Genomic DNA, 25,163 nt, shown 5'->3' with positions numbered 1-25,163 from the left:
AGAATGTGTAAACTCCACACAGACAGTCACCCGAGTGTGGAATTAAACCCAGGTCCCTGGCGCTGTGAAGCAGCAATGCTTATCACTGAGCCACCATGCAATTCAGCAATTGATGGCAATAGGTATATTTTACTTCTGATGCAATTATAAATGATCAAGCTGATGAACAAAATATTTAGCATTTATCCACTCTTCATACAATATATAATTTTAATGTAGTTCATGTACACATCCTTTACATTATACAACTATAGCCATTCTCTAATTGTTACCCAATTTTTCTTAAATTGTCAATATATTAAAATAAGAATTTGCTTGTCATTGAAATCCAGACAAGACTTTTAAAAAATCTTTCTATTCTTCTCATCTTGCATTTATATATGTATTTAATTCTATAAAAAAAAATAGAATTACAGTTTTACAATACAGACCAAAATAAAATCAGATAACTTTCTAAACAATGTAATAAATATTGTCTGTAACTTAATGTGCCGGGGAAAGCATTTTCAACATATTGAAAGAGAGACATAAAGCTGGGTGTTTTCTCACTGTCTCTTTTTACACAACATTCACAAGAATAATACACACAGTGTAAGTTTAATTTTTTTTGTAAGTGGTGCGAGACACTATTCTATCATATGAACTGAAATATAACCTATATGAAATGGATCAATATTTTGAATCCCAGTGGATAATTTTTAATACATTATTTGCTAGACACTATGTTGTGCAGATGTGCAGCATACAAACCAATTATGTTCTTCGATATCCAATTGGAGGTCAAATGATATGTTGCAAGTGAAGAAGTGGAAATGAATATACAAGACCCCTCAATGAACAGTAAAATCAAAAACATATTAGGTTCTATCTAATGTATGTTTCATAAAGAAATTTTCAATATTGTTAAATAAGAAAGTGCTTAACATTTGGAATCCAGTGAGTCCAATCGTTGCAATGGAACCCAACCTACTAAAAATAACTATTTCTACTTTGGCTGTTTCAGCAGTTTCTTAATACACCTACTTAAACAGAAATACTGCCCTTTAGGGTGTCCATAGCTGAAATATGCCAATGTATGGTTTTACTTTCCAGATTAGATGCTGCACCAAGTATGGGAGAGCAGCTTTTGAAACTTCCTAAGAAAATCTGTACTATTTTAGAAGTCCCATTCAGTGAAACAAAACCACTGCCCTTCTTTTAATGCTCTGTGTTTGGTTATCTAATTCCTTTCTGTCCTCTACAATCCTAATGGTGGTGAACCATAATATAGTTATGTGGGTACTGACAGCTTGCTAGCATTTTGTTCAAAGGGCCATTTTCGAACCAAGACTGGGAATCCCAATTGGTTTTACAACTGTGTACAAATGTACGCTTTTCAGAAGTCGATCAGTGAATGATGATCAGGAATGATAGCTGTTTTGTTGACTTTTCCCCTCCCTGGCCCAGTGCATTGACTTCAGTTGTTGCAAATTTCATGTCTCTATGGTTGATGTTGACCAACAGACTGTTATCAGTCACTCTATTTTTACTTATGGGGCACATTAAACACATGTAATGTCCCCTTCTATGTAGTTCACACAGCGATTTTTCAAAACATATATGTGATCGATTCCAGTGAAGCAGTTAGGAGTATGATATCTGATTTGGCATCTACGGTGGGTCAGTGGTTAGCACTGCTGCCTCACAGTGCCAGGGACCCGGGTTCAATTCCACCCTCAGGTAACTGTCTGTGTGGAGCTTGCACGTTCTCCCCATGTCTGTGTGGGTTTTCTCCAGGTACTCCAGTTTCCTCCCACAGTCCAAAGATGTGCAGGTTAGGGGGATTGGCTAAGCTAAATTGCCCGTAGTGTTCAGAGGTCTGTAGATGAGGTGGGTAAAAGGGGGATGGGTCTGGGTGGGATGCACCAAGGGTCCGTGTGGACTCGTTGGGCCAAAGGGCCTGTTTCCACATGGTATGGGTTCTAATTCTACAATTTCAGCACTCTGTTGATGCCACATTCTTGGCATAAGTCATTTTCTATGGATCTCCATCATTGCTGTCTGACTGCAAACATATGACAAATGTATAACATTTTAAGTGGAAAAAAAATTCTAAGTTTCCAGAACCCCACTTCCATCAAGATTTTAAATTATACCTGTGATGATAATCCATCACAATATAAGAAACCGTCTATTCTTCAGCCAATAAATAATTAACTTCTACAATTTTGCTTGCACATTGTTATATATTATTCCCTTACAGGATATCAGTAATGGGAAAATTAAATTACAAAACATACAAAAACCAAGTGCGATATTTTTAAAAGCCAGTTCTTTCAAACATCCCTCGAATGTTCAACTATTTCCATTAAAATGTTATAAAAGAATGTGTGTCCTGGGACATTTTATAGGAGTGTACTAGATACTACATATTGTCTTTTGGAAAATCGGGTAATGGATGAAAACTTTCCTGAAAGAAACAAACAGTTAGAGATAACATTTGATGACTATTTTAAATGTGTTGGGCGTAGCAAGGGATTAGCACTTGAGAATATTTCCATTTTTAGGGACGCACAGTCTTGCCTGAGGAGTAGATCAGCAGTTTAATATTTTGTTTTTAACCAGCTATTCAACTACATTGATTTAATTTTCTGACTGCCTACAAAGAGGCCCAAATGTCACTTCATTGGGGTACTATTTTGGGTTTTGGCTGTTGCTTTTTGAAGATTGCAGCCATTTTACAGCTGGCTATTGAAAAATCTATCCAGCCACTGTGACTGCATTTTTCAATACTTTATTCAGAATTCCCCACTGCCTGGAATAATTTGGTTCCCGAGCAGTAAAATATAGAAGGCCTTGTTTAGGCATCTAATGTGCTTCTGCCACAGCCCAACAGGCCATTTTGTGGCTACTGAGGGAAACACTGGACTTCAGTCCAAGGAGAAAATAAAATACTCTGCAAAGCTATGACTACTATTCACTAACATGGTCATTGTGCTAATGGATACCATAATCTTTTAGTTATCATTACATGCAGATGTCTTTTTTGACCATTTCCTAAAGATATATAGTAATAATATAAACACATACATATTTACACGTATAAGATTTCCAAGTATTTAATTGCTGGTTTCAGCATTGTTGTAATTTAGTTTCAAGAAATTTTGATCTATTCCTTCAAATCTTCATCATGATTTATTACTGCTGAAGTAAAAAACTGCCTGCATAATAATCGTTCCATCAATTTAAACCACAACAGCAGCCCTGAAATCAATGAAAAGTCAGTAAAAAGAAAAACCCTTCATAAAATATATAGGTTTGCATTACAGATAAAATACTATCTATATTCCTTTAATCCACAGTTCTTTTTACCAGCAGAAACAAATTCCACAAAGACCATTGGAAGGTCAGTCTTGCAATTCTGAATTAACTCTCGTCCGTGAACACAATGGAGCAGCTTTTTAAATGTCATGCACAAGGGATTCTTTTTCCACTACTTAGTATCCAAGTATTTACATTCTTTTAACTGTTGTGGTGAAACCATATGAAGTGCGGTACATTCATCCTAGTGCTATTGCAATTGGTGATACAGGAATTTAAATCCTATTTTTCACTTTGGAAATGCAGAGTTGCACAGAACTGCCAAATTTAGCTGTTGGAGGAATCTGGATATTGCATCTCTGTGCTGAAAACTTCCTTGTAGAGTGGAGGAAAGTTGTGCACTGTTTGTGGATGTAGCAACTTAAATAGTTGTAGCTTATCCACATGAAGGTTGCATACGGACTTCACCACAGACAATTTGGAGATCAGCTGTTGAGAAGGAACAGAAAAAAATGCATTGTGCTGTTAAGAAACAGGGAGAGCTTCTCTGAAAACTTATTTAAATAATGTCAAAAAGTAGAATTCTTATTTTTGTTTCAAAGCCCAGAAATTAGTTCTTAGAATATTAACATATGAATGCTGCTGTTTGTAGTTACCCTACTAGAAAATCTGCTGCAACAAAAACAATGTTGCAGGAAAAGCTTAGCAGGTCTGGCAGTATCTGTGAAGGAAAAAATAGAGTTAACGTTTCGGGTCCGGTGACCTTTCCTCTGCTGCCTTGGTTTGCTATGCACTTGTGTCTTGCACCTTGTTAACACTTCCACTGTAGCTTGTCTGCAGGCATTCTCTGACAAGCCTGGGTCCACTTTGCTTTTTATAACATTGTCCACTGTTTTAAATGTAATGTGGACATCTTTATTAAAATAATGAGCCAAAAAGCTACAATGTTAAATGTCACTACTGGATGTCACGCTAAATTGAAGTAAAATGGGATAATTCACTCCCAAATGACATTGAACTCATGTTAGCTCAGGCACATTTATGATTTAAACTTCAAGGTGGGCTGGAGAACGCAAAATAGAGCAAATTGTGCTGGTAACTGAAGTGGTGTTCATTTAGCATTTTACAACATCACTGACATTATTAAACTTTCTTTGTAGTTTCAGTTAAGTCAATTTAAACTAAGTCTCCAGAAGGAAGTCAACAGCATTAAGTGGAACATCACTGTGAATAGTTTCCATTCCCTTATCTAAGGAAAGATATCCTGAGATGCTGCTTGGCCTGCTGTGTTCATCCAGCTTCACACTTTATTATCAAAGATATACTGGCATTGGACGCAGTCCATAGAAGTTTCACTAGATCGATTCCAGATATGAAGGGATTTTCTTACGAGGAGAGACTGAGAATGTTGACTTTGTTATCATTCGAGTTTAGAAGAATGAGAGGCGACCTTACTTAAATACATAATATTCATCGGGGGATGTTGCAGAGAAGATGCAGAGAGTTTGTTTGCCCTTGTGGGAGAGTCTAAAACCAAAAGGACATAATCTCAAGAGTAAAGGGTCATCCAGTTAAGAGAAAGAGGAGGAGGAATTTCATCTCTCAGAAAGAGGAGGAGGAATTTCATCTCTCATTGGTTAATGAATCTATAGATTTCTTTACTGTAGAAGGTGAGCCATTAATAACATTCAAGGCTGAGATAAACAGATTTTTAATCGATAAGGGAATCAAAAACCATGGGATAAAGGCAGGAAGTGGAGTTGAGGATTAACAGACCAGCACTGAGCTCATTGAATGGCAGAACTGACTCAATGGGCCTAATGTCCTACTTTTGCTCCCTCATCTTATGGCCTGATCGGTTTTGCATCTGTCTAATGTAATGTTGCACTGGCTTCCAAATTGGGCATGTGATAATGTAAGCTTCAGGACTTTAATAACTATTCATAGATTGAAAGAAACAGTAATAACTCGATATGGAATAAACTATTAAAGGACAAGGACAAACTGTTATTCAGGAAAGCAATTAGCCATGCCTGGGAGAAGAAAGAGTCAAGGCAATATGAACAAAACTGTTTTAAGAACTGCTTGATAAATGGCTGCCTTATGCCACAAGGACAAATGACTGCCCTGCAGTAGAACTTAAGGAGTTAATCAGAGGAAAGTTGTGTCTACCACAGGCAGTCAATGCCAAATGTAACAAGGAACAAGGATGCTACTTGTGATAGGAAGGCAAGGTGTAGATTTGCAATATTTTGGATGAAAGAATCTAAAGGATCATCAATAATGTCATAGTGGAAGCTTGAAGAACAGAAAATCGTATAAGAATTCAACCCCAGGATTCCTCGGGAACAGAACTCCATTTAACAACACTGAACAACATCATACCCTGGACACATCCAGAGACAAACTACTGGTTGCAATCGTACCTAAAAACCACCGTCAGTTAGGTAACAGCCAAGTTAAGTTGTGAGGCTTAATTTGCCTACTTGAGGAGTCTTATTTTCATTGGTAAATGTAATTAAGTTTAATCGTTGTTTTCAGTACTTGATTGCCTGTGAGGTTTCTTAATAAGTAGCCAAGTTAAGGGTAGCTTGTGGTTATTTACACACAACAGGCAGGATACCAGACAGAAATGTACCTGATTCTGCCAGCTTCAAATAGGCACATTTGATTAAAAGTACTCACAATGTCAGAAATTTTATACACAAGCAGTGTATAGACACCAGATCAGCAAAATGGGCTTACTAACCACCTGATTTTTTCAGTGTTGGACTCTTTTAAAAGTTTTGGCCTTACTGATGCTTGTAGAATTTAGACTGATGCAAAATCAGATGGCATGGCTTTGTCCATTTATTTTTGTCAGGGCTAGAGGCCTCAAATCTCCATCTACGTAGCTAAAGTGATGTAACAAAAGGCACCACAAATGTAAATGTTACTTGAAAACTGCAAAATCTTTTTTAAAAAGCAATTTGGTGCATTGAAATTACACTTGAATCATGAGATTTAGAATGTGAAGTCAGATTAGGCCCCACCAGTTCACTAAGTCAGTGTATATTCCAGACACTCAGACATCTTGCAGTGCTGTTGATTGCTTTCACGTATTAAACTTTGCACATACAGGATATCATTGTATTACATATACGGACCTTTTAAGGACAAATGACATAGATTGTTCCTCAAAAACTATAATATGTACATTGTGTCTGATTTCTTGATTGAAATTGAAATTATCTGCTGTTTCAGAGATAGTAGGAACTGCAGATGCTGGAGAATCTGAGATAACAAGGTGTAGAGTTGGATTAACACACCAGGCCAAGCAGTATCATAGGAGCAGGAAAGCTTGATGTTTTGGACCTAGACTCTTCTTCAGAAATGGGGGAGAAGAAGGGGGTTCTGAAATAAATAGGGAGAGAGGGGGAGGCAGATAGAAGATTGATCGAGGAGAAGACAGGTGGAGAGGAGACAGACCGGTCAAGGAGGCAGGGATGGAGCCAGTAAAGGTGAATGTAGGTGGGGAGGTAGGGAGGAGATAGGTCAGTCCAGGGAGGACAGACAGGTCAAGGCGGCAGGATGAGGATAGTAGGTAGGAGATGGAATATCTGCTGTTTTATTGTTATAGTCACCTATTCACTATCCAGTGAACTATTTTAATAACCAGACAAATATTTGCAATATCTTTCCCTTCCGGCTTGAAACAGTTTTCTCCTATCGAATACATCACAGCAATTTTAAGCTTTTTTTAATTGAAGGAAAGCCTATCACTTAGGGTTGGATTACACATGCAATGTTGCTTCAGTTGCTGGTTGGATTTATGATCTATTATCTTTCTGATGCCAAGTGAATGTGACAGTGAGCAGCAAGAATTAAGATAACTTTTCCAACTGCATAATGCACAGACAAAGGGCTGATCAAGGACCAGGCATCATGAGAGGATTTTAATTCCCCAAAGCAGTTTTAGTAGAGGTAGATTGGCTTGCAGGAGAACAAGCATTTTACTATATGGGTTGGTCATTAAATTGTTGTCAGGAGGCTGCATGCCTGTCTCCACTTTTATTTTTAAAAGCTGCTGACCAGCTTTCCCAGGCCTTGGGAATTCAGGCAAATGAAAGGTTAGATGCTCCAAGTACCAGGACCACCACTGTCTCAACTTGCATTCATGCAACTAACTCCTCAACTCAAACCCCAGAGACTCTGAACATCATTCAATTTAAACACTAAAAACCCTAAGAAAACCCTGACTGAAGCTTTTAAGACCCAGTTGCTTCCCAACTGTTTCACCCACCCTATCAATCTGCTTGGCTATCAGGACCGAAATCAATTGGGGAAAAAAAAGCAGGTTTCGATGTTAAACTTAGCAGGCCTTGGAAGGAACCCATATTTTTGAGTTTCTTTTTTCCAAATTCCCTGATTTCTATTTTCCTCATGTATTACAGGCCATACTTGCAAGCTGTGCACACCTAGATCATGTAACCAATATTGTAAGCAAAGTCAGAATAATCCTTTTACACACAAAAATAATTCCACTTAAGACTAAGCAAAATGTGCACTAATTCAATTATTCACATTAAGTTTTAGAAATTGATTGACATTTTGGCAACATAGTGCAACAGAAACAAAGAATACCAAAGGAAATGTTCCCCAGTCCTGCAATGGGCAGAGGTGCATTGCTAGATAAAGATTATGTTCAGGAATAGGTTTATTGTAGAGTGGAAATAAAAACAGCCAAATGATAAACTTATTCATTCATATGGGATTTGAATTTTACTCAGTGAAATAAGAAAATTCTACTGTCTGTGTGCAGTCATGCTGCTTATAATACATGTCACCTTATACTGCTGCAATGGCCTGTAGCTAAATGCAATAAAGCTCAAAGCCATTATTTCCAACCCCTGTATAAAGTCTGTGTCCTTGCCAAAAGGTGCTGTTCCTCGCTGAAACTCTCCTACAACTTTCTGATTTTGATCACATCCTAATACCTTTTTGATTGGATGCCCATATTTCCACTACTATGATTCTGTGATGGATCCTGGAATAATCCTTTATATTAAAGCATCATACATTATTCATCCATTGTTGATTGCAGCCAGGCATACTAATTTCTGTGTCTATGATCCCCTGAAACAATTCAATATACCTTTGATAGCTTGTCATCATCCAGCTGATTTTTGTGAATGACATACTGCAATGCCTCAAAAATCTTGTCTTGTAACTTCTTGACTTTTCTAGCTTCTGTCAACCATGGTCGATCTAAAAGAAAGAGGCAAAGTGAAACATTCCGCACATACTAAAGAAACCTTTAAAAAGACAATAGGTTGTAATATCTTGCCAGGCCAAACAAGTGATATTGGATTTGCTGCCCATTATATAACTTTCATAATGTGATGTGTCCATGTGTATATGTGATTTCTTTTTGAGGACTTGGGTTTTGAAGGACTATGAAAATATTAAATTTAATTTTAGTTTCTGTGAAGATACCTCGATTGATGGTTTTTTAAAAAAGTGGTCAGTGAAAAGGACACATTAGGACATTTATTTAAAAAAGAAGAGATGTCTGTGAAATTACATAATTGCTCGGACTCACTTCTCAGACTGAAGCTACCCAGGTTTTTTTATGGCTGTCCTGTTTAGACAAGATTTTGCTTCGAAATATTTTTTGTTTTCAGTCAGGGGAAAAAACCTTTTGATGAAAGGCAGCCCAGCTCACCTTTTTCCTGTTTTTAAATCATCACTGCTGTGAATCCAGTGTGAAACAGATTGAAAAACAACTAAATGTCTTCTCAATACTGCGTTTAATGAGCAAGATATGTATGCTAAGACTCCAGAAACAACTACACATGTTTAGTTACCTGTTTATGCATGTTTGAACATCAGATCAAGGACTAGCAATTATTGGCCAAACATGTTTCCCCCCACCCCACACACAAAGTGAATTTCTGCAGCGAGATATCCATCTTTTCTTCTTTATCTGATGTGTGCATGCATATGTGTTGGGTAATTTTGAGGGTTAAGCAGTTATATTATTCCCATTCTAAACCGTATGTTTGTTAACTGGAGTATTGGAGTAGACAAAGACAGTCCATCATTGTCATGACAACAGTTCATGCAACCAATTCCTTTAGTCAGTGGAATGAAATATCATGCGCTATGTATGATATAGGCCATCCCAATACCATTGATTTTGTGCCAATACCTGAGAATTAAAATTGATTCAATGGAATGGCAGTTTATGAAGCCTCTTTCTGGTTTATTGCATGGCAAATTTGATGGCTACTCATCAAAATATATATAACACAGGCAGCACACCTCAAAAAACTTGTAGAAACTAAGCATTGTTGTGCATTAAGTTAATTCTTTTACCAGCTCTTAAATCCTTATTTATTTATGTGGAATAAATAATTATTTTTCAGGTTTTACCAGTTACTGCTTCAAAGTCATGTTTAACTGGTTTACTGGAATACTTTGAAGAAGTAACTAATGCTGTAGATAAAAGGGGAACAAATGGATGTACTGAACTTAGACACTCCAGAAGACATTTGCTAAGTGCCGCACTATTAGTTTTTGTGAAAACAAAACCTCATGGTGCACAGAGGAACATATTGGTGTGGATAGGAGATTTGCTAGCTAACAGGAAGCAGAGGGGAGGAATAAGATTGGCATGAGTGATGTGCCACAAAGGTCAGTGCTGGGGCTTCAATTCTACACAATTTTATATAAATGATTTGGATGAAGGCACTGAAGGTATAGTGGCTACGTTTGCAGATTACATAAAAAATAGGTGGGAAATCAAGTTGTGAAGAGGATATAAAGGTGCCTAAACAGGAATATGGATAGGTTAGGTAAGTGGGCAAAGATCAGGCAAGTTGAGGACACTGTGAAAATGTGTGAGATTGTCCATTTTTATAGAAAGAATACAAAAGGAGCATATTATCTAAACAGTGAGGAGTTGAAGAGTTCTGAGATGCAGATAGATCTGTGTGTCCCAATGCATTAATCACAAAAGGTTAATATGCAGTACAGCAAGTAATCACAAAAGCTGATGGAATGGTGCGTATTATTACAAAGTAAGGCTAGCTAGGCTAGACCTGTGTCCTCTGGTGTTTAGAAGAGTTGTCGGTGACTTAATTGAAATATATAAGATTCTGAGAGGATTTGAATGGGTGAATATCATGAGGATATTTTCTCTTGTGGGGGAATCTACAACTAGGAGTCATCGTTTAAAAATAAGAGGTTTCCCATTTAAGACAGAGGTGAGGAAACATTTTCTGTCGGATGGTTGAGAGTATTTGGACTACCCTTCCCCAAAGGCAGTGGATGTAAAATCTTAAAAATATTTTTAAGGCAGAGGTAGGAAGATTCTTGATTACCAAGAGAATGAACGATCAGGGATATTCAGGAATGTAGAATGAGGTTAATATCAGATCAATCATGATCGTACTGAATGGCAGAGCAGGTTTGAAGGGCCAAGTGGCTTACTCTTTACTCACTTTGCATGTTCTCACATTAAACAAAGTCCTCGCCTGTCTTTGAAAATATCTCCTTAGCATTCCTAAAAGTGAAGGAGTTATCACAATATCCTAGCCAACATTCCTCCTTTAGCTAATTCCCCCAAAAAAGATTAACTACTTTTTTTCAAAATCACTTGACCACTCATATCCTCCGTAGCTACTTGCTTCCTACCCTGTCAACCTCATGGGGTCTTCCATGCTAACTAATTTCACCACCGACTCTACATGAACGTTTATACCCTCAGTGCCAACCTATTACAGATTTATGAAACCTAGTCCTTCATTAAAACTTTATTTAAAAAAAAACAATTCTACTGTGGCCCTATGCAAGTACCAGCCATTCAGGCCTTTAAAGTTTCAACAAAAGAAGCTACCATCCTATGGATACCTTTATTTTATATAAAATAAATATTGTGCAATCAAAAAGTACCAGCTGTCAATCAAGCAATGTTTTCTGTTGGGTGCAGGTATTTTGAAACATAAAGAAATGTCTTGGGCTCTTGGCCAAGCCTCATTATATGTTCCTCCAAAAAGTTTCCTCATCTACGTGATGATTCATAACACCTTGGAGGGGTATGAGCCTTGAAGAGCTTGTCTCTCACCAAAAAATTGTAAGGGACTAGGAGATGCCTAATCCTGTTCTTAAACCATGTAGTTCAGGAGTACAGGGTGAAGGATTGTGACCTACATCAATCCACACTGGTGAAAATTGGGAGGCTGCAAACAGGGCAAGGGATCCTGCAATCTTTTTTAAAGGTTTGCAGTGTCTCCCTGTAAAGGCAGCTGACTCCCTTGGAATGACAAGTCAAGTTCTGGATTGATAGCAATTTTACTGTCTAACAATTTAGAGATTCAATAATATGGCAAATATTTCTCATTTATACATTCCAAGATGTTTATATTCGGCTTTCTACTTTAAAGAATTTAAAACTGAATTCTGCTGCAATTGTTCAGGAAACAGTTCAGCTCCACTGCTTAGGTGAAGATGTATCAAGGGAGGAATTATGGAAAAGGCACCATTTTAGAATGACAGACATCACCAGACTACACACACTGAAAGTCAATACATTTAAATTCTTAGGTGGCTTCACAGAATAGGTCAGAATTATACAACACAGAAACAGACCCTTTGGTCCAACTCGTTCATGCTGACTGGATTTCCCAATCTGTATGGAGAGGCTGTTTCAGCTTCTAGGTCCAGAATGTATAATCTCAGAGTAAGGGGGCACTCATTTGAGATGGAAATGAGGAAGAATTTTTTTTTCTCAGGGTGGTGAATCCGTAAAATTCCTTACTGTAGAGGGCTGTTGAGGTGGAGTCATTAAATATTTTCAAAGCTGAGGCAGACAGATTTCTGATCATTAAGGGAATCGTCGGATAATGGAGGTAAATCGAATTGAAGATTATCAGATCAGGCATGATCTCATTGAATGACATGGCAGATTTGACGGGCCGTACGGCCTACTTCTGCTCCTACATCGCATACAGTTTTTGTATTTTCCAACTTAATGCTTTAAGATCCATATTTTATATACCTGGTGATAACAAGATGCCAGCTGTGAATAATGCAATCTCTTCCTCTGTCAAATGCAGGCAGCACAGGCTTTTTGCCAAGTCAAACACAATGTTGATCAAATCATCACAACCTAAAGAGGAAATATCAGCTCGATAAATACAGCTGCAAAATCATCTGCAAAAACTGATTACTGGTAATGGAGATAAAATTTGTCATTATCATCATCATAAAACAGCGGCAAGAGTATATTATTTCTGTAATACCTAAACTGAATGTCTTAAAAGTAGCACTTGAGAAATGCCTTAATTTCAAAATCTTTTAGGATAGATTTACATCCTCAACTTCCATAGTCTGCAGTGGTCTCTTTTTTCTTCACTTCTTCTCCCAGAGGTTAGTGAATCTGTAACATTCTTTACTATAGAGGACTGTTGAAGTTGAGACATTAAATATGTTCAAAGCTGAGGCAGAATTTCTTCACTTGGAGTCAAAGCTGGGAAATTGGCCTTATTACTGCAGTGCTAAAATGGAAATCCAAATCTAAAGTTTGACCATATTTCTATGCTTATACTAATATGGCTGATGAAAGAGTCCTAGCTTGTAATGAGCGCACTTACTGATCTCTATTTGGGAAAGAACATTGAACTAGGAACAGTATAGCAAAGGAATGGGCCCTTGGCCCACAATGTTGTGCCAACATGACACCAAATTAAACTGCCCTTGGTCCACATTCCTTCATTCCTTGCATACTTGTGTGCTTGTCTACAAGTCCCTTAAGCGCCCCTATCAAATCTGCCTCCAACACCACCCCAGGTAGCGCGTTCCAGACCCCTAACACTTGGTGTTAAAAACCTACCTCACACATGTCCTTTGAAATCTTTCCCTCTCACCTTAAATGCATACCTCCTAGTATTAGACATTTCAACGCTGGGGAAAAGATTTTAACTGTTAACCCTATCTATACATCCCATAATTTTAGAGACTTCTATCAAGTCTGTCTTCAGAGAAAACAATCCGAGTTTTTTTTAGCCTCTCCTTATAGCTCATTCCCTGTAATCCAGGCAAGCATCCTGATAAACCTCTTCTGCACCCTCTCCAAAGCCTCCACCACATCCTTCCTGCAATGTGGTGACCAGAATTGAGTGAAATAATCTTAAATGCGGCCTAACCAAAATCTTATAAAGCAGCAACATGACATCCTGGCTCTTGAACTCAATTCCCTGGCCAATAAAGGCAAGCATGCCATTGGCCTTCTTTCCCACCCTATCTACTTGTGTGGCCACTTTCAGGTGACTATGGACCAGAACCCCAAGATCCCTCTGTACATTAATGCTGTTAAGGGTCCTGCCATTAACTGCATACTTTTCCTTAAAATTTGATCTCCCAAACTGCAGCAACTCACATTTACCCAGAACAAACTCCATCTGCCATTTCTCCATCCATATCTGCAACTGTCCATATCCTTTGGCAACCTTCTACGCAATCCACAACTCCATAGTTTGTATCATCTGCAAACTTAATAACCCATTCGTCTACATTTTCATCAAAGTTATTTATATATATCACAAGCAGCAAAGGACTCAGTACAGATCCCTGTGGAACACCATTGGCAAGGACTTCCAGCCAGAAAAACTCCCTTCCACCACTACTCTCTGCCTCAATTCTGAATCCAAGCAGCCAGGTCACTGTGAATCCCATGCATCTTAAGTTTCTGGACGAACGTACCATGAGGGACCTTGTTGAAAGCCTTACTAAAATCCATGTAAACATCATCCACTGCTTTATCCTTAGCAATCACCTTCATCGTCACCTTGAAAAATTCAATCAAGTTAGTAAGACATGACCTGCCCCACACAAAGCCATGTTGAATGTCCCTAATTAGGCTGTGCTTTTCCAAATGTGCATAAATCCTATACCTAAGAATTCTTTCCAAAATCTTCCCATGCACTGATGTGGGACTCACCGGTCTACAGTTTCCCAGATTATCCATATTTGTCTTCACGAACAGAGGAACAACAAGTAGTTACTCGCCAGTCCTCTGGGATCTCTCCAGTGGCTAGTGAGGATACAAGGATCATGGTCAAGGCCCCAGCAATCACCTCTCTTGCCTAACTCAACAACCTGGGGTAGACACCATCAGGCTTAGTGATTTATCCACCTTAATGCTCTTCAAAGATCCAACACCACTTCTTTCTTGATCTCAAAATGTTTTAACATACTAGCATGTTCCACTCTAATCTCACTATCCTCCACATGCTTCTACTGAGTGAATACTGACACCAAGTATTCATTTAGGATCTCACCACATCCTCGGACTCCAAGCTCAAATTCCCTCCTTTATCTTTGGGTGATCCTACCTTCTCCCTTGTTATCCTCTTGTTTTTAATGTATGTGTAGAATGCCTTGGGATTCTCTTTAAATTTAACTACCAAGGTCATTTAATGCCCCTTCTTGCTTTCCTAATTCCGTGCTTGGACTCTTTGGGAAACTTAGGTGTCAATTCAGCACTGTCAAACTTATAGGCTAATTGCATTTACTGTGATGCCTCCTTATCTACATGTTAATTAAATCTTACCCAATGATTTGAAGATCTGTGTGTCTCCATATTTTCCTTCAAAAAAAATTGTATTATTCAAAGGGTTATATGCTCGGCACATTCGAACCAATAAGACCTCTAGGCAACCTAGAAAATAAAAACAGAAAATTCCATTTTAATCTTATATTTTAACACATTTTAATATCGAACAGAAATTTCAATGTGTAGTTAGAATTCATCGATTTCAAATTGGCATTTCAAAAAGAATCTTTAAAATAAGAGAGCAAAACTGAATTAGAAATTTGATAATCTTGAACATAAAAGGGCAAGATGCTACTTAGAAGCATACCCAAGATAAAAGGTTAATTAAAAATAATGTGCACTCAACAAATGGGGATGGCAGAAGTGGTCAATTTTGGGAGTAATTTTAACTTAATTTGCCCACTTAGATGAAATATTGGATTTACACTCAGCCTGACTTTACTCTCTAACTTACAGAGTAGTGCTTGGATGGGAATTGGGGTGGAGTTGGCAATGATGAGATCTGCATTCCTTCCAATCCTGTGAGCTTTCCATTTTGTGTGTTGGTAAAAAATAAATCTTCCAATTTGTCTCTGTTTTCACAAAGGAAGAGGAATGTGGGATTAAATGATGAAGGATGATATTAAACATCCACCATTTAGAAATCTTCAGAGGAAACTGCAGTGGAAAAGTTGACAAAAGTAAAATGAACAGGAGGACTGAGACACAAGGTCATCACAAAAAGAATTCAGGTGAAAATTGAGAAAGTTTTTAAGAACAGCTTTATCACAAGCAGTTATTGAAGCAGATATCAAATATATTTAAAAGTGGAACTGGATTAAGTATTTGCAAAGCAAGAAATAATATCTGAATATATAGACGGTACAAAAACAACCGCATGAATGCGCTAAGATTTTAAGATCAGTTATAAACGATATATTCATCTGTTTCAATATTCCTGATTTGTAAACAGTTCATTCATAACTTGGCCTTCACATCCACCTTTTAGTAGCAAGTTTACTCTATCCAGACCAGGTCATAAATCCATCAATTTTTTCTTTATTGTTTGTGTTTCACACGTGCAATTTATTTTGTAACAAAAATAACTTCAGCTCTGAAATGGAGGGTTAATTCAAACCTAATCGTGTTGCCATATCTAACATTGTAATAATTTCTGTGAACTGTTTGAAGCATTCTAATGCTGTTTCTTCCATTTTAAAAATTCAATGTTAATATAGAAAGTATTATCAGTTTTTATGATGATTCACTTAAGAACTTCCAGGCAATTTTCCAAAGACAGTAATACATTCTTACAGACTAGATATTTATATCTTGTCCCTGGAATCAAATTGATTTATTATACTGGCGTGTTCACTTCTGGCTGTTTTGCAATACAGTGTTACAATAGAGGTTGAAAGAGTGCACCGATTCCTTTCTGGTCCCACTCCTCCACTGGTCACAACAAATTTTAAAAACAAAGTTACTGGGAAAGCCCAGCAGGTCTGGCAGCATCTGTGAAGGAAAAATCAGAGTTAATGTTTCGGGTCTGGCGACCCTTCCTCAGAACTGTTCTGAGGAAGGGTCCCTGGACCCGAAACATTAACTCTATTTTTTCCTTCACAGATGCTGCCAGACCTGCTGGGCTTTTTCACCAACTTTGTTTTTGTTAAACTTAAAATTTGTTGTGACCAGTGGAGGAGTGGGACCAGAAAGGAATCGGTGCACTCTTTCAGCCTCTATTGTAACACTATTTACAGCATCTGCAGGTTTTCAGTTTTTATCTTTAAAGTTTAACAAGTTTGGTGATATGGTCAATTTTTAGGTTTTAAGCTTTATCTGGTTTTATGTTAGAAACAATCTAGCCAGATTTCTTTTGTCAAGAAACATGAGCTAATTTACTACAAATCAAACTTTCTCAAACACGGAAATATAATTGACAAAAAAAATACACTATGCAAAGATATATATGACTATTATTCTAGCAGCCCAAATTTAACATTAGACAAATATGGATAACTGACAAATGATGGTTGACTGTCTTAAAGAATACACTGAATAGTAAATGTGAACAAATAGATCTCCATCAACCAACCATTTCTAAGACACAGTGGCACTTTGGGTTACCAAATCTCATTAAAATTTCACAAAAGATTACAATTCTTCACTTTTGATGACCTGACCTTGAAACTTCCTGAGAAGTGGTTTTCTCATGGACTGCCTCAACAACTGCACATGTTCTGGTTGTCCACCTTTCTTTCCTGGGTCTGCTAGACTCTGGATTTGAGGAAATTGTACTTCCCCACTTACTTATTTTCACAAACAGCACATTTCACCAAGCTGGTACTGGCTCTATCTCCCTGAGCTCCAATCATGCGTGAAACAAATTCCACTTGTGGGCTACCTACCCCACTCTGTGTTGTACTGGAGTATTAACGTACACTGCCTTCTTCCGAGCTGTACACAGCTCCTAGGGCTTCCTGAAGGACTTTACAGAGCCCTTGCTAGACAGAGCCATTGAACTGTTCTAGCACAACCTTGAACGCTAACTTTTCATTCGCCTTTAGCAGTACAGCTAACAGCAGCCCTAAACAACATGAAAACTGCTTCCTTTTCTCTCTCACACATATTGTTTTCCTTTTTCACTATTTGTCACTTCTGAAATTCTCTTCAGTGAGTCTGGACTGTTCTGATGAAGGATCCATTGAAAACCTTGCCCAATGCTGGATAGAATTGACTGTAACTAATGTTTTGGAACCGTACTTTCTATTTTTATTTCAGATTTTCAAACATTTGCAGTATTTTGATTTAAATATAATACTGCAGTCTTTAAATAACTCCACTGTCAAGAAAAGTATTTATGTCTAATTTCATATTTTGACTTATTTAGGACTGAATATCCTGTTTAGCCTGTACTTAATTACCTCCCTTATAGAATTTGTTCTCTTTCCAATCCTTTAAAAACAGGACAGCATGTCTATGGTTGGTTAAAACCTGGGGCAGCATATTCATAGACGTACCCCTCTGTCAATCCATAGCTGAGAATGCTCCAACATTCACTGTTTTGCAGCCCTAAAAAAATTAAAATCCCCTTGGATTCAAGACAGGGCCAAGAGGTGACATTACAGGGTTAGAATTCATAGTCTGAATCAGGCCTTCAGCTTTACTGCTGCTTTAACGCTGGTATTTTTGCTGTGTCTTTCTATTTGTCACAATCTTATAAAAAGCATACCTGCTACTGTTCCAGTGTTCAAATCTACTTAGACAATGTTTTTGCTACTTTTGTTAGAATGAGGTGTGATCTGTACCTGCTTTAAGGAGTATAATCTGATCATTCTGACACAGGTCCATGAATCCACTAATTCGTTTGGCAAATTCCACCACGTACTGGATTGCATTTGTCACTTGGATTGCACACTGTTGCCACATGGCCTCACAGGACTGTTCAAACACAGGATCAAAGTCAAGGTATTGTACAAAAGACATCACTGGTCTAAACTGCAGTGTTTGAACCTGACAAGTAATACTGACTGGTTAGGATCAATAGTTTTTTTTATTTATCTCTATAATTTTTTCTACAATTAGGCAATTCTTATAAATTAATATACAATTGATACAAATAAATAAAGTTTCTTGTGATGATTGAGGTGATATTCTGCAGCAGCAAAACAGCAATTCCTGGAAAATATTACATCAAAACTCTGATTTGTTCTATGTCAACAGAACAGTTGCAGTGGAGCCCAATTCTCATTTCGCTTATATGGGAACCTTAAACAACATGCTTCTGATTTTAGTGACTCGAGATATGGAGTTTTCGTGCCTGTGCTCTAATGGGCACAGCACTCAACAAACATTTAAGCAACCCCAATTATTACAATGCAATGCTGAGGCAGAAATTTCTCATTAATGTAATGAGAAAGCAACAAAAACTACTTATATTTGTACACTGCCTTTAACATAACAGAAAGAGTCCCCAGGGTCTTTGAAGCAGCATTATAAAATATGAGACCTAGACACATAAAAGAGTCTTGAGGTCACTGATGAGAAATTCAGACAAAGTGGCAAATTATAAGGAGTATCTTAAAGGAGGAAATGCAAGAGAGGCCAACAGAGTAGGGAAGGTACTCCCGTGCTTCCAGCTAATGATGGAGCAACTAAAATTAGGATTTCAAAAGAGGCGAAAACTTGAGTTTTAGAGTCATACAGCAAGGAAACAGGCTGTTCAGTCCAACCAATCCATTCCAAACATAATCCCAAGCTAAACTAGTGTCATCTGCCTGCTCCTGGCCCATATTGCTCCTAATATTGCTATTCATGTACTTATCCAAATGCATTTTAAGCATTGTAATTGTGCCCAAATTCACCACTTCCTCAGGAAGTTCATTACACAGAAGATGTTCCTCATGTCTGTTTTAAATCTCTCTCCTCTTATACAGAATTGCAGATATCTCAAAGAATTGGTAGGGGGTGGAGGGGGGTTGCATTGATTAGAGAAAGTTACAGAAATAGGAAGGTGCATGAAATCTGAAAATGTAGATGAGAATTTTAAAATTATGATGCTCCTTGACAAGGAACCAGTGTAGTAAGGGGCAATAGGTGAATGGGACTTGGTGAGAAGTAAGTTACAATCAGCTGAGTTTTCAATGACCTTATGTTTAGGGAAGATAGGATGTGGGAGATCAGTCAGCAACATACTTCAATAGTCAAGACTAAGCAATGAAAGTTTATAACTTAATGACTGTAGATTGCTATCAAGGGTTAAAATTAGAAATATAATCTCAGTGGAATTTGCGTTCTTGCTGTTTGTGTCTATAATCTCAGCCTGGTATAAAATATTTTTTCACAACTATTTTAATGTTGAATGAATGAAAATGTTACTTTAATAAAATTTTGTTTTTTTAATATGTGAAGATCTTTTACTTTTTCAATCATTATTTATACAATTGCTGAAGGTCACTCAAAGTAATTCGATCAGTACCTTGTTTTGAAAGTTTCTGATTTCTTCTTGTGTATATGGCTGCCAGGCTAGCTGCTTCAACTCCTCAGCTGTGTACTGGCAAGTCTCTGAATGTGATTCCACCACATTCTGTGCTATCCGATCTGGAGAAGATTACACAGGTTTTAAAAGGATGATACAAAGCACTGACTCACAGCCAGTAATACTTGTTCATTTAATCCAAACAGATTCTAATTACAAAGCCAAAATAAAGCATTTCCAAGCCCTTATTTAGATTGCTATCCAATGGGGACATATGGGGCATCACATGATATTTACTGTTCGTTATACTTGCCGCTAAACTCCAAAGGATTTGCCCACAAAGTTGGAAATCCAAGCTACTAACTGCATGGCCACAGAATCTGGATATTATGTGATTGGTAAAGGATCGATTCCTTTGGGTGGCAATGTAATTAAGTATTAGGAATTCGATATCAAATCAGGCAAAGGAAGATAAATATAAAAAAGAGGAAGAAGGAAAGAAACACTGAATTGTAAAAGGAGAGAAAAGAGACAAATAAAACATTGTAAAATGGTCCAGAACTTGCTCTCAAAGCAATAGTAATGTCAATGGCACTCACATCTGTTTAAATAAGGCAAGGTGCAGGCTCCAATTTTGCTATTGGAGTTGCATCCATCTGTTGTTAGCTTTGACATTTGCTTCTACATTACGTTCTGCATTAAAGAGCATGAAATTGCTACATTTGCCAGACAGTCACTAATGAAATCCACCATAGATATGTAACGTTGGTAAAAAGTAGCAAAAATACCTCTTTAATGACATGATAATCATTTGTTATCAGGCATTGTGAACTGAGAACTATCCACTAGATGCAAAAAGTCACTTTCATTCAGGTTTTGAACTTTGCAGGAGAATTTTTAAAATGTCATGGAGTCATGAAGGTCTATGACGGAGAAAAAGGCCCTTCAGCCCATCAAGTCTATGCCAGTTTAAAAAAAAGCACCTAACTACTCTAATCCAATTTCCTAGGACCTGGCCCATAGCCTAGTCTGCCTTGACATGGCAAGTGCTTATCTAATTATTTTACATGCTGTTACGAGGGTTTCTGTATCTACCACACTTACAGCAATGAATTCCAGATTCCCATCACTCTCTATGTGTCAATTTCAAATATGTGATTTTTTTTCTCATTTTCCCTTTCTACTTTATTCTCCTCCATTAATCTAATCTTTCTTTTCCTCTCTTTTGTATTTTTTTGACACAGTAGTTACGCTCCCTTCCAGTTCTTCATGCGTTTATATATATTCATTGGTTAAACAGGTATCCTGGTGCTTTTCCTGTTCACTCAGGTCCCAGATTCCCTCTTTCCTTACTGCACCCTGATCACTTACAGAAACTTAGTGGGCATAATTTTTGTGAGCTTGAAAATGTCAAATGAACTACATATAATCAAGCAAATATAATTATGGAATGATGAATAGCAACTTCTGGTTTCTAGTAGTTAATTGTGCACCTGCTCCTACCCTGAAGCTATAGTTTCACTTTATAAATAGGTAACAGAGAATGCCATCAGCTTCAACATTACCATGACAACAAATTATTGCCCATTATAAATTTCCCAACTCCATAACTTGTGATTGTGAATTGGCTCTGAGTTTCAAGTCATTAGTGGCATACATGAATATTTGAACAGAATCATTGCAGTGTGTGTTAAATGATTTGAAGGAAAACATATCATTTCACAGCACGGCAGGACTGCAACGGGGAAAACTGAGGATCTCTCTGGATAGGTGAATTAGGATGGGCCAAATGGTACTTCGCAGCTATAATTATTTTGTATTTTGTCATTTTGTGAACAGAGTAAGAGGATTGTCAGCGATAATAGGAACTGCAGATGCTGGAGAATCCAAGATAATAAAATGTGAGGCTGGATGAACACAGCAGGCCCAGCAGCATCTCAGGAGCACAAAAGCTGACGCTCCAGGCCTAGACCCTTCATCAGGGAGGAGGATGGGGTGAGGGTTCTGGAATAAATAGGGAGAGAGGGGGAGGCGGACCGAAGATGGAGAGAAAAGAAGATAGGTGGGGAGGAGAGTATAGGTGGGGAGGTAGGGAGGGGATAGGTCAGTCCAGGGAAGACGGACAGGTCAAGGAGGTGGGATGAGGTTAGTAGGTAGGAGATGGAGGTGCGGCTTGGGGTGGGAGGAAGGGATGGGTGAGAGGAAGAACAGGTTAGGGGGGCAGAGACAGGTTGGACTGGTTTTGGGATGCAGTGGGTGGAGGGGAAGAGCTGGGCTGGTTGTGTGGTGCAGTGGGGGGAGGGGACGAACTGGGCTGGTTTTGGGATGTGGTGGGGGAAGGGGAGATTTTGAACCTGGTGAAGTCCACATTGATACCATTGGGCTGCAGGGTTCCCAAGCGGAATATGAGTTGCTGTTCCTGCAACCTTCGGGTGGCATCATTGTGGCACTACAGGAGGCCCATGATGGACATGTCAGCTAAAGAATGGGAGGGCGAGTGGAAATGGTTTGCGACTGGGAGGTGCAGTTGTTTATTGTGAACCGAGCGGAGGTGTTCTGCAAAGCGGTCCCCAAGCCTCCGCTTGGTTTCCCCAATGTAGAGGAAGCCACACCGGGTATAGTGGATGCAGTATACCACATTGGCAGATGTGCAGGTGAACCTCTGCTTAACGTGGAAAGTCATCTTGGGGCCTGGGATAGGGGTGAGGGAGGAGGTGTGGGGACAAGTGTAGCATTTCCTGCGGTTGCAGGGGAAGGTGCCGGGTGTGGTGGGGTTGGAGGGCAGTGTGGAGCGAACAAGGGAGTCACGGAGAGAGTGGTTTCTCCAGAAAGCAGACAGGGGTGGGGATGGGAAAATGTCTTGGGTGGTGGGGTCGGATTGTAGACGTCAGCACACATTTCTAGCACAATTCCTATACTGACTTAACAAAGAGTAGCAATACATACCTATCTCTGCCATTGAGATTTCTGAGGCTAGTTGCCCACTCTCTGGTGAAGGATACGAGAACAAACTGGGTTCCAACATGATTTCATATATGGACTCTTGTTTAATATGCTTAATGTCATTCATGTCAATAGCAGACTGATCTGGAGATGGTTCAGCAGAGGTTGAAAGATCAAAGTTATAAAAACTGTTCCCTCCATCAGGGGTCAGTGGAAAGTCAAACAGGAGCCCGTCTGAGAAAGTGCTGCTGATGTCATCCAGATCTCCGAGTCCACTACTGACGCTGTTTGTGTAGACTCGTGCTAATCCCTCGGAATCTTCCTTCGATGCCAGCTGCTCCTGGTGCTGTTGATGTTTTTGTACCTCTGCATAGAGGCTATCACGTTGCTTTTTGGACATGCGACCAAACTTTACAGCTATTGGAAAGTAAGAGAAAACGATGACTGCCTGATTGCCTGTATTAACAGTTGTATAAACATATGATTATGATTCAAAAAGCCTTTTTAGGTCTATAAATGAGATACATGTTTTTGTTTAAAAGGAAAAGAATAGGTTTGGAAATCAGCCAATTTTTTTTAGATTTAAAAGTTTAAATTTAAAAATTTAAAGTTTTAACTTTTAATCCTCTGTTTCGGCTTATTATTTTGACAACACTGTTTCTCTCGATCTGATCACCTAAAATCTCTACGAAAAATTGATCGTGTTTTAGGATGGAAATGGACAAATAAATATGATATCAATCCAGGAGATATTAAATTTCTTTTCACTTCAGGCACTCCCAAACATTTCAGCTCAGGTGCAGTGAGTTACGGGGAATAATGATTACTTTCCCCAGCTCCAGTAATGGACAGGATCTTGCACAGTGACAATCACGATTGCATTGCTGTTCACCTGGCTCTTCTTTTCTTGCCAGACCCTCCAAGCCCAGCTTCACCAGAAATATGGAGTGCAACATCCATTAAAGAAGTCCAACAGCGCAGTATTTTTTAAACTTGGTGAGTGTGTGAAGGGGCGCGCGCGCGTGTGTGTGTGTTTGTGTGTGTGTACACACGCAGATCCCACATAATAAATTAGTGACTGGGTGAGTGAATGAATTAATGATTGGTTAGATGGTAGGGTAGAGAGGTGGATGAGGTAAGTGGATGAGTAGATAGGAGGGTTGGTAATGTGCCGTGTGGACAGTTGCGTGAGGAATGATTTGGGTAAGTGGTTTGAATGGACGGTTCTCAGGCTGTGGGGATTATTCAGGTGTGCTTAGGGGAGACGCAGTCAGGGTTTATTGCGGCCTGGTAGCTTGATTCACTGGTGAGTCAGGTGGGGTTCAGTTCTCTAGTTACCTGGATGCCAGGCTTTCATCACTCTAACATTTCTTGGCTGACTATTCAGGTAGATACAGTGGAACTATCCCTGTCCAAAGTCTCCAATTCTAGGTCAGTCAGAAACATTTGCAGAGGGTTCCCATTTCCCAAGGAATTGCTGATCAGAAGTCAGAGTTCATTGGCTTGGATCATCGGAAGGTCCAGAGCAACCTCAGAATTCCAAGCTTAAAAAGTGAACAGGGTGGCAATGTGGAAACTAGACCATTTAATCCCCGATTTCCCACTTTCTATTTGGTAGTAAAATTTGCTTTTACAGATTCTGATTACTAAGGCAAAGAATTGCTTCTTGTTTTGACAAAACAACTTTCACTCTCACATTCACTTCCTTTCATTTAGGTGTTTGCTTTTACAATTTGCAAAAATCTATTTAAAAATCCAATATTTAATAAAACCTCCTACTAAATCCTTTCTGTGGATAGAAATTTGAAACTGCCAAAATGTGAGAGTAATCTGCTTAGTTAAGCAGAGAGTTTAAAAGTCAATTCAAAGCATCAAAATGTGTTAAAATGTAATCCACTTTTCAGATCTACATCAACATTCCATCAGCAGCCTGACAATAGTCAAACGTTAGAAATGCACAGCCACACAACCTAGACAGCAGAGCCTTTAATAGCAACAATGCTTAGAGTTTTTGTACATTACAGATAAAAATAACCAATTTAGAAATCTTTGGACTGTCACCTATTCAAACACTCATGCATCTAGAGAAATGAAGAAAAGTCAAATTGGATAAACTTCCAGAAATGTTGCTGTCTCTCACTGAAATCTACTGGTGGGTGGATAGGCTTCAAGTGTCTATTATTAAAAACACAGATTTGTAGGGAATACATTAAGCCTGGATCAAGAAGGGTAAACAAGAAACTGAGGTGTTTAGTTTTATGCCTTGGAATTCAATACTGGAATATAATTTATTGTTTGGATAGGAATAGGTTTATTGGGTCCAATGTACTGAAATTATATCAGCAAATTGAGATGAATACAAACCCAATA

General features: G+C 38.4%; 1 protein-coding gene across 2 annotated transcripts in view; it reads right to left on the bottom strand.

The window, feature by feature from the left end:
- Positions 1-227: 227 nt before the first annotated feature.
- LOC125450190 (nuclear receptor ROR-beta-like) overlaps positions 228-25,163 on the bottom strand; it is a 69,426-nt gene continuing 44,490 nt past the window's right edge. For both annotated transcript variants that reach the window (XM_048526210.2, XM_048526209.2), the window contains exons 4-10: positions 22,797-23,210; positions 19,851-19,972; positions 18,181-18,313; positions 14,894-15,001; positions 12,341-12,451; positions 8,435-8,547; positions 228-3,789 (exon numbers count right to left, since the gene is read on the bottom strand). In XM_048526210.2, coding sequence (XP_048382167.1) covers positions 3,628-3,789; positions 8,435-8,547; positions 12,341-12,451; positions 14,894-15,001; positions 18,181-18,313; positions 19,851-19,972; positions 22,797-23,210 — 1,163 coding nt within the window. In that variant the 3' untranslated portion in view covers positions 228-3,627. The remainder of the gene's footprint in view (positions 3,790-8,434; positions 8,548-12,340; positions 12,452-14,893; positions 15,002-18,180; positions 18,314-19,850; positions 19,973-22,796; positions 23,211-25,163) is intronic.

The sequence above is a fragment of the Stegostoma tigrinum genome, chromosome 30 (assembly GCF_030684315.1).
Source record: "Stegostoma tigrinum isolate sSteTig4 chromosome 30, sSteTig4.hap1, whole genome shotgun sequence".
NCBI classification, from domain to species: Eukaryota; Metazoa; Chordata; class Chondrichthyes; order Orectolobiformes; family Stegostomatidae; genus Stegostoma; species Stegostoma tigrinum.
The sequence above is the reverse complement of the archived record's forward strand: the minus strand, read 5'-3'. Positions and strand labels throughout refer to the sequence as shown.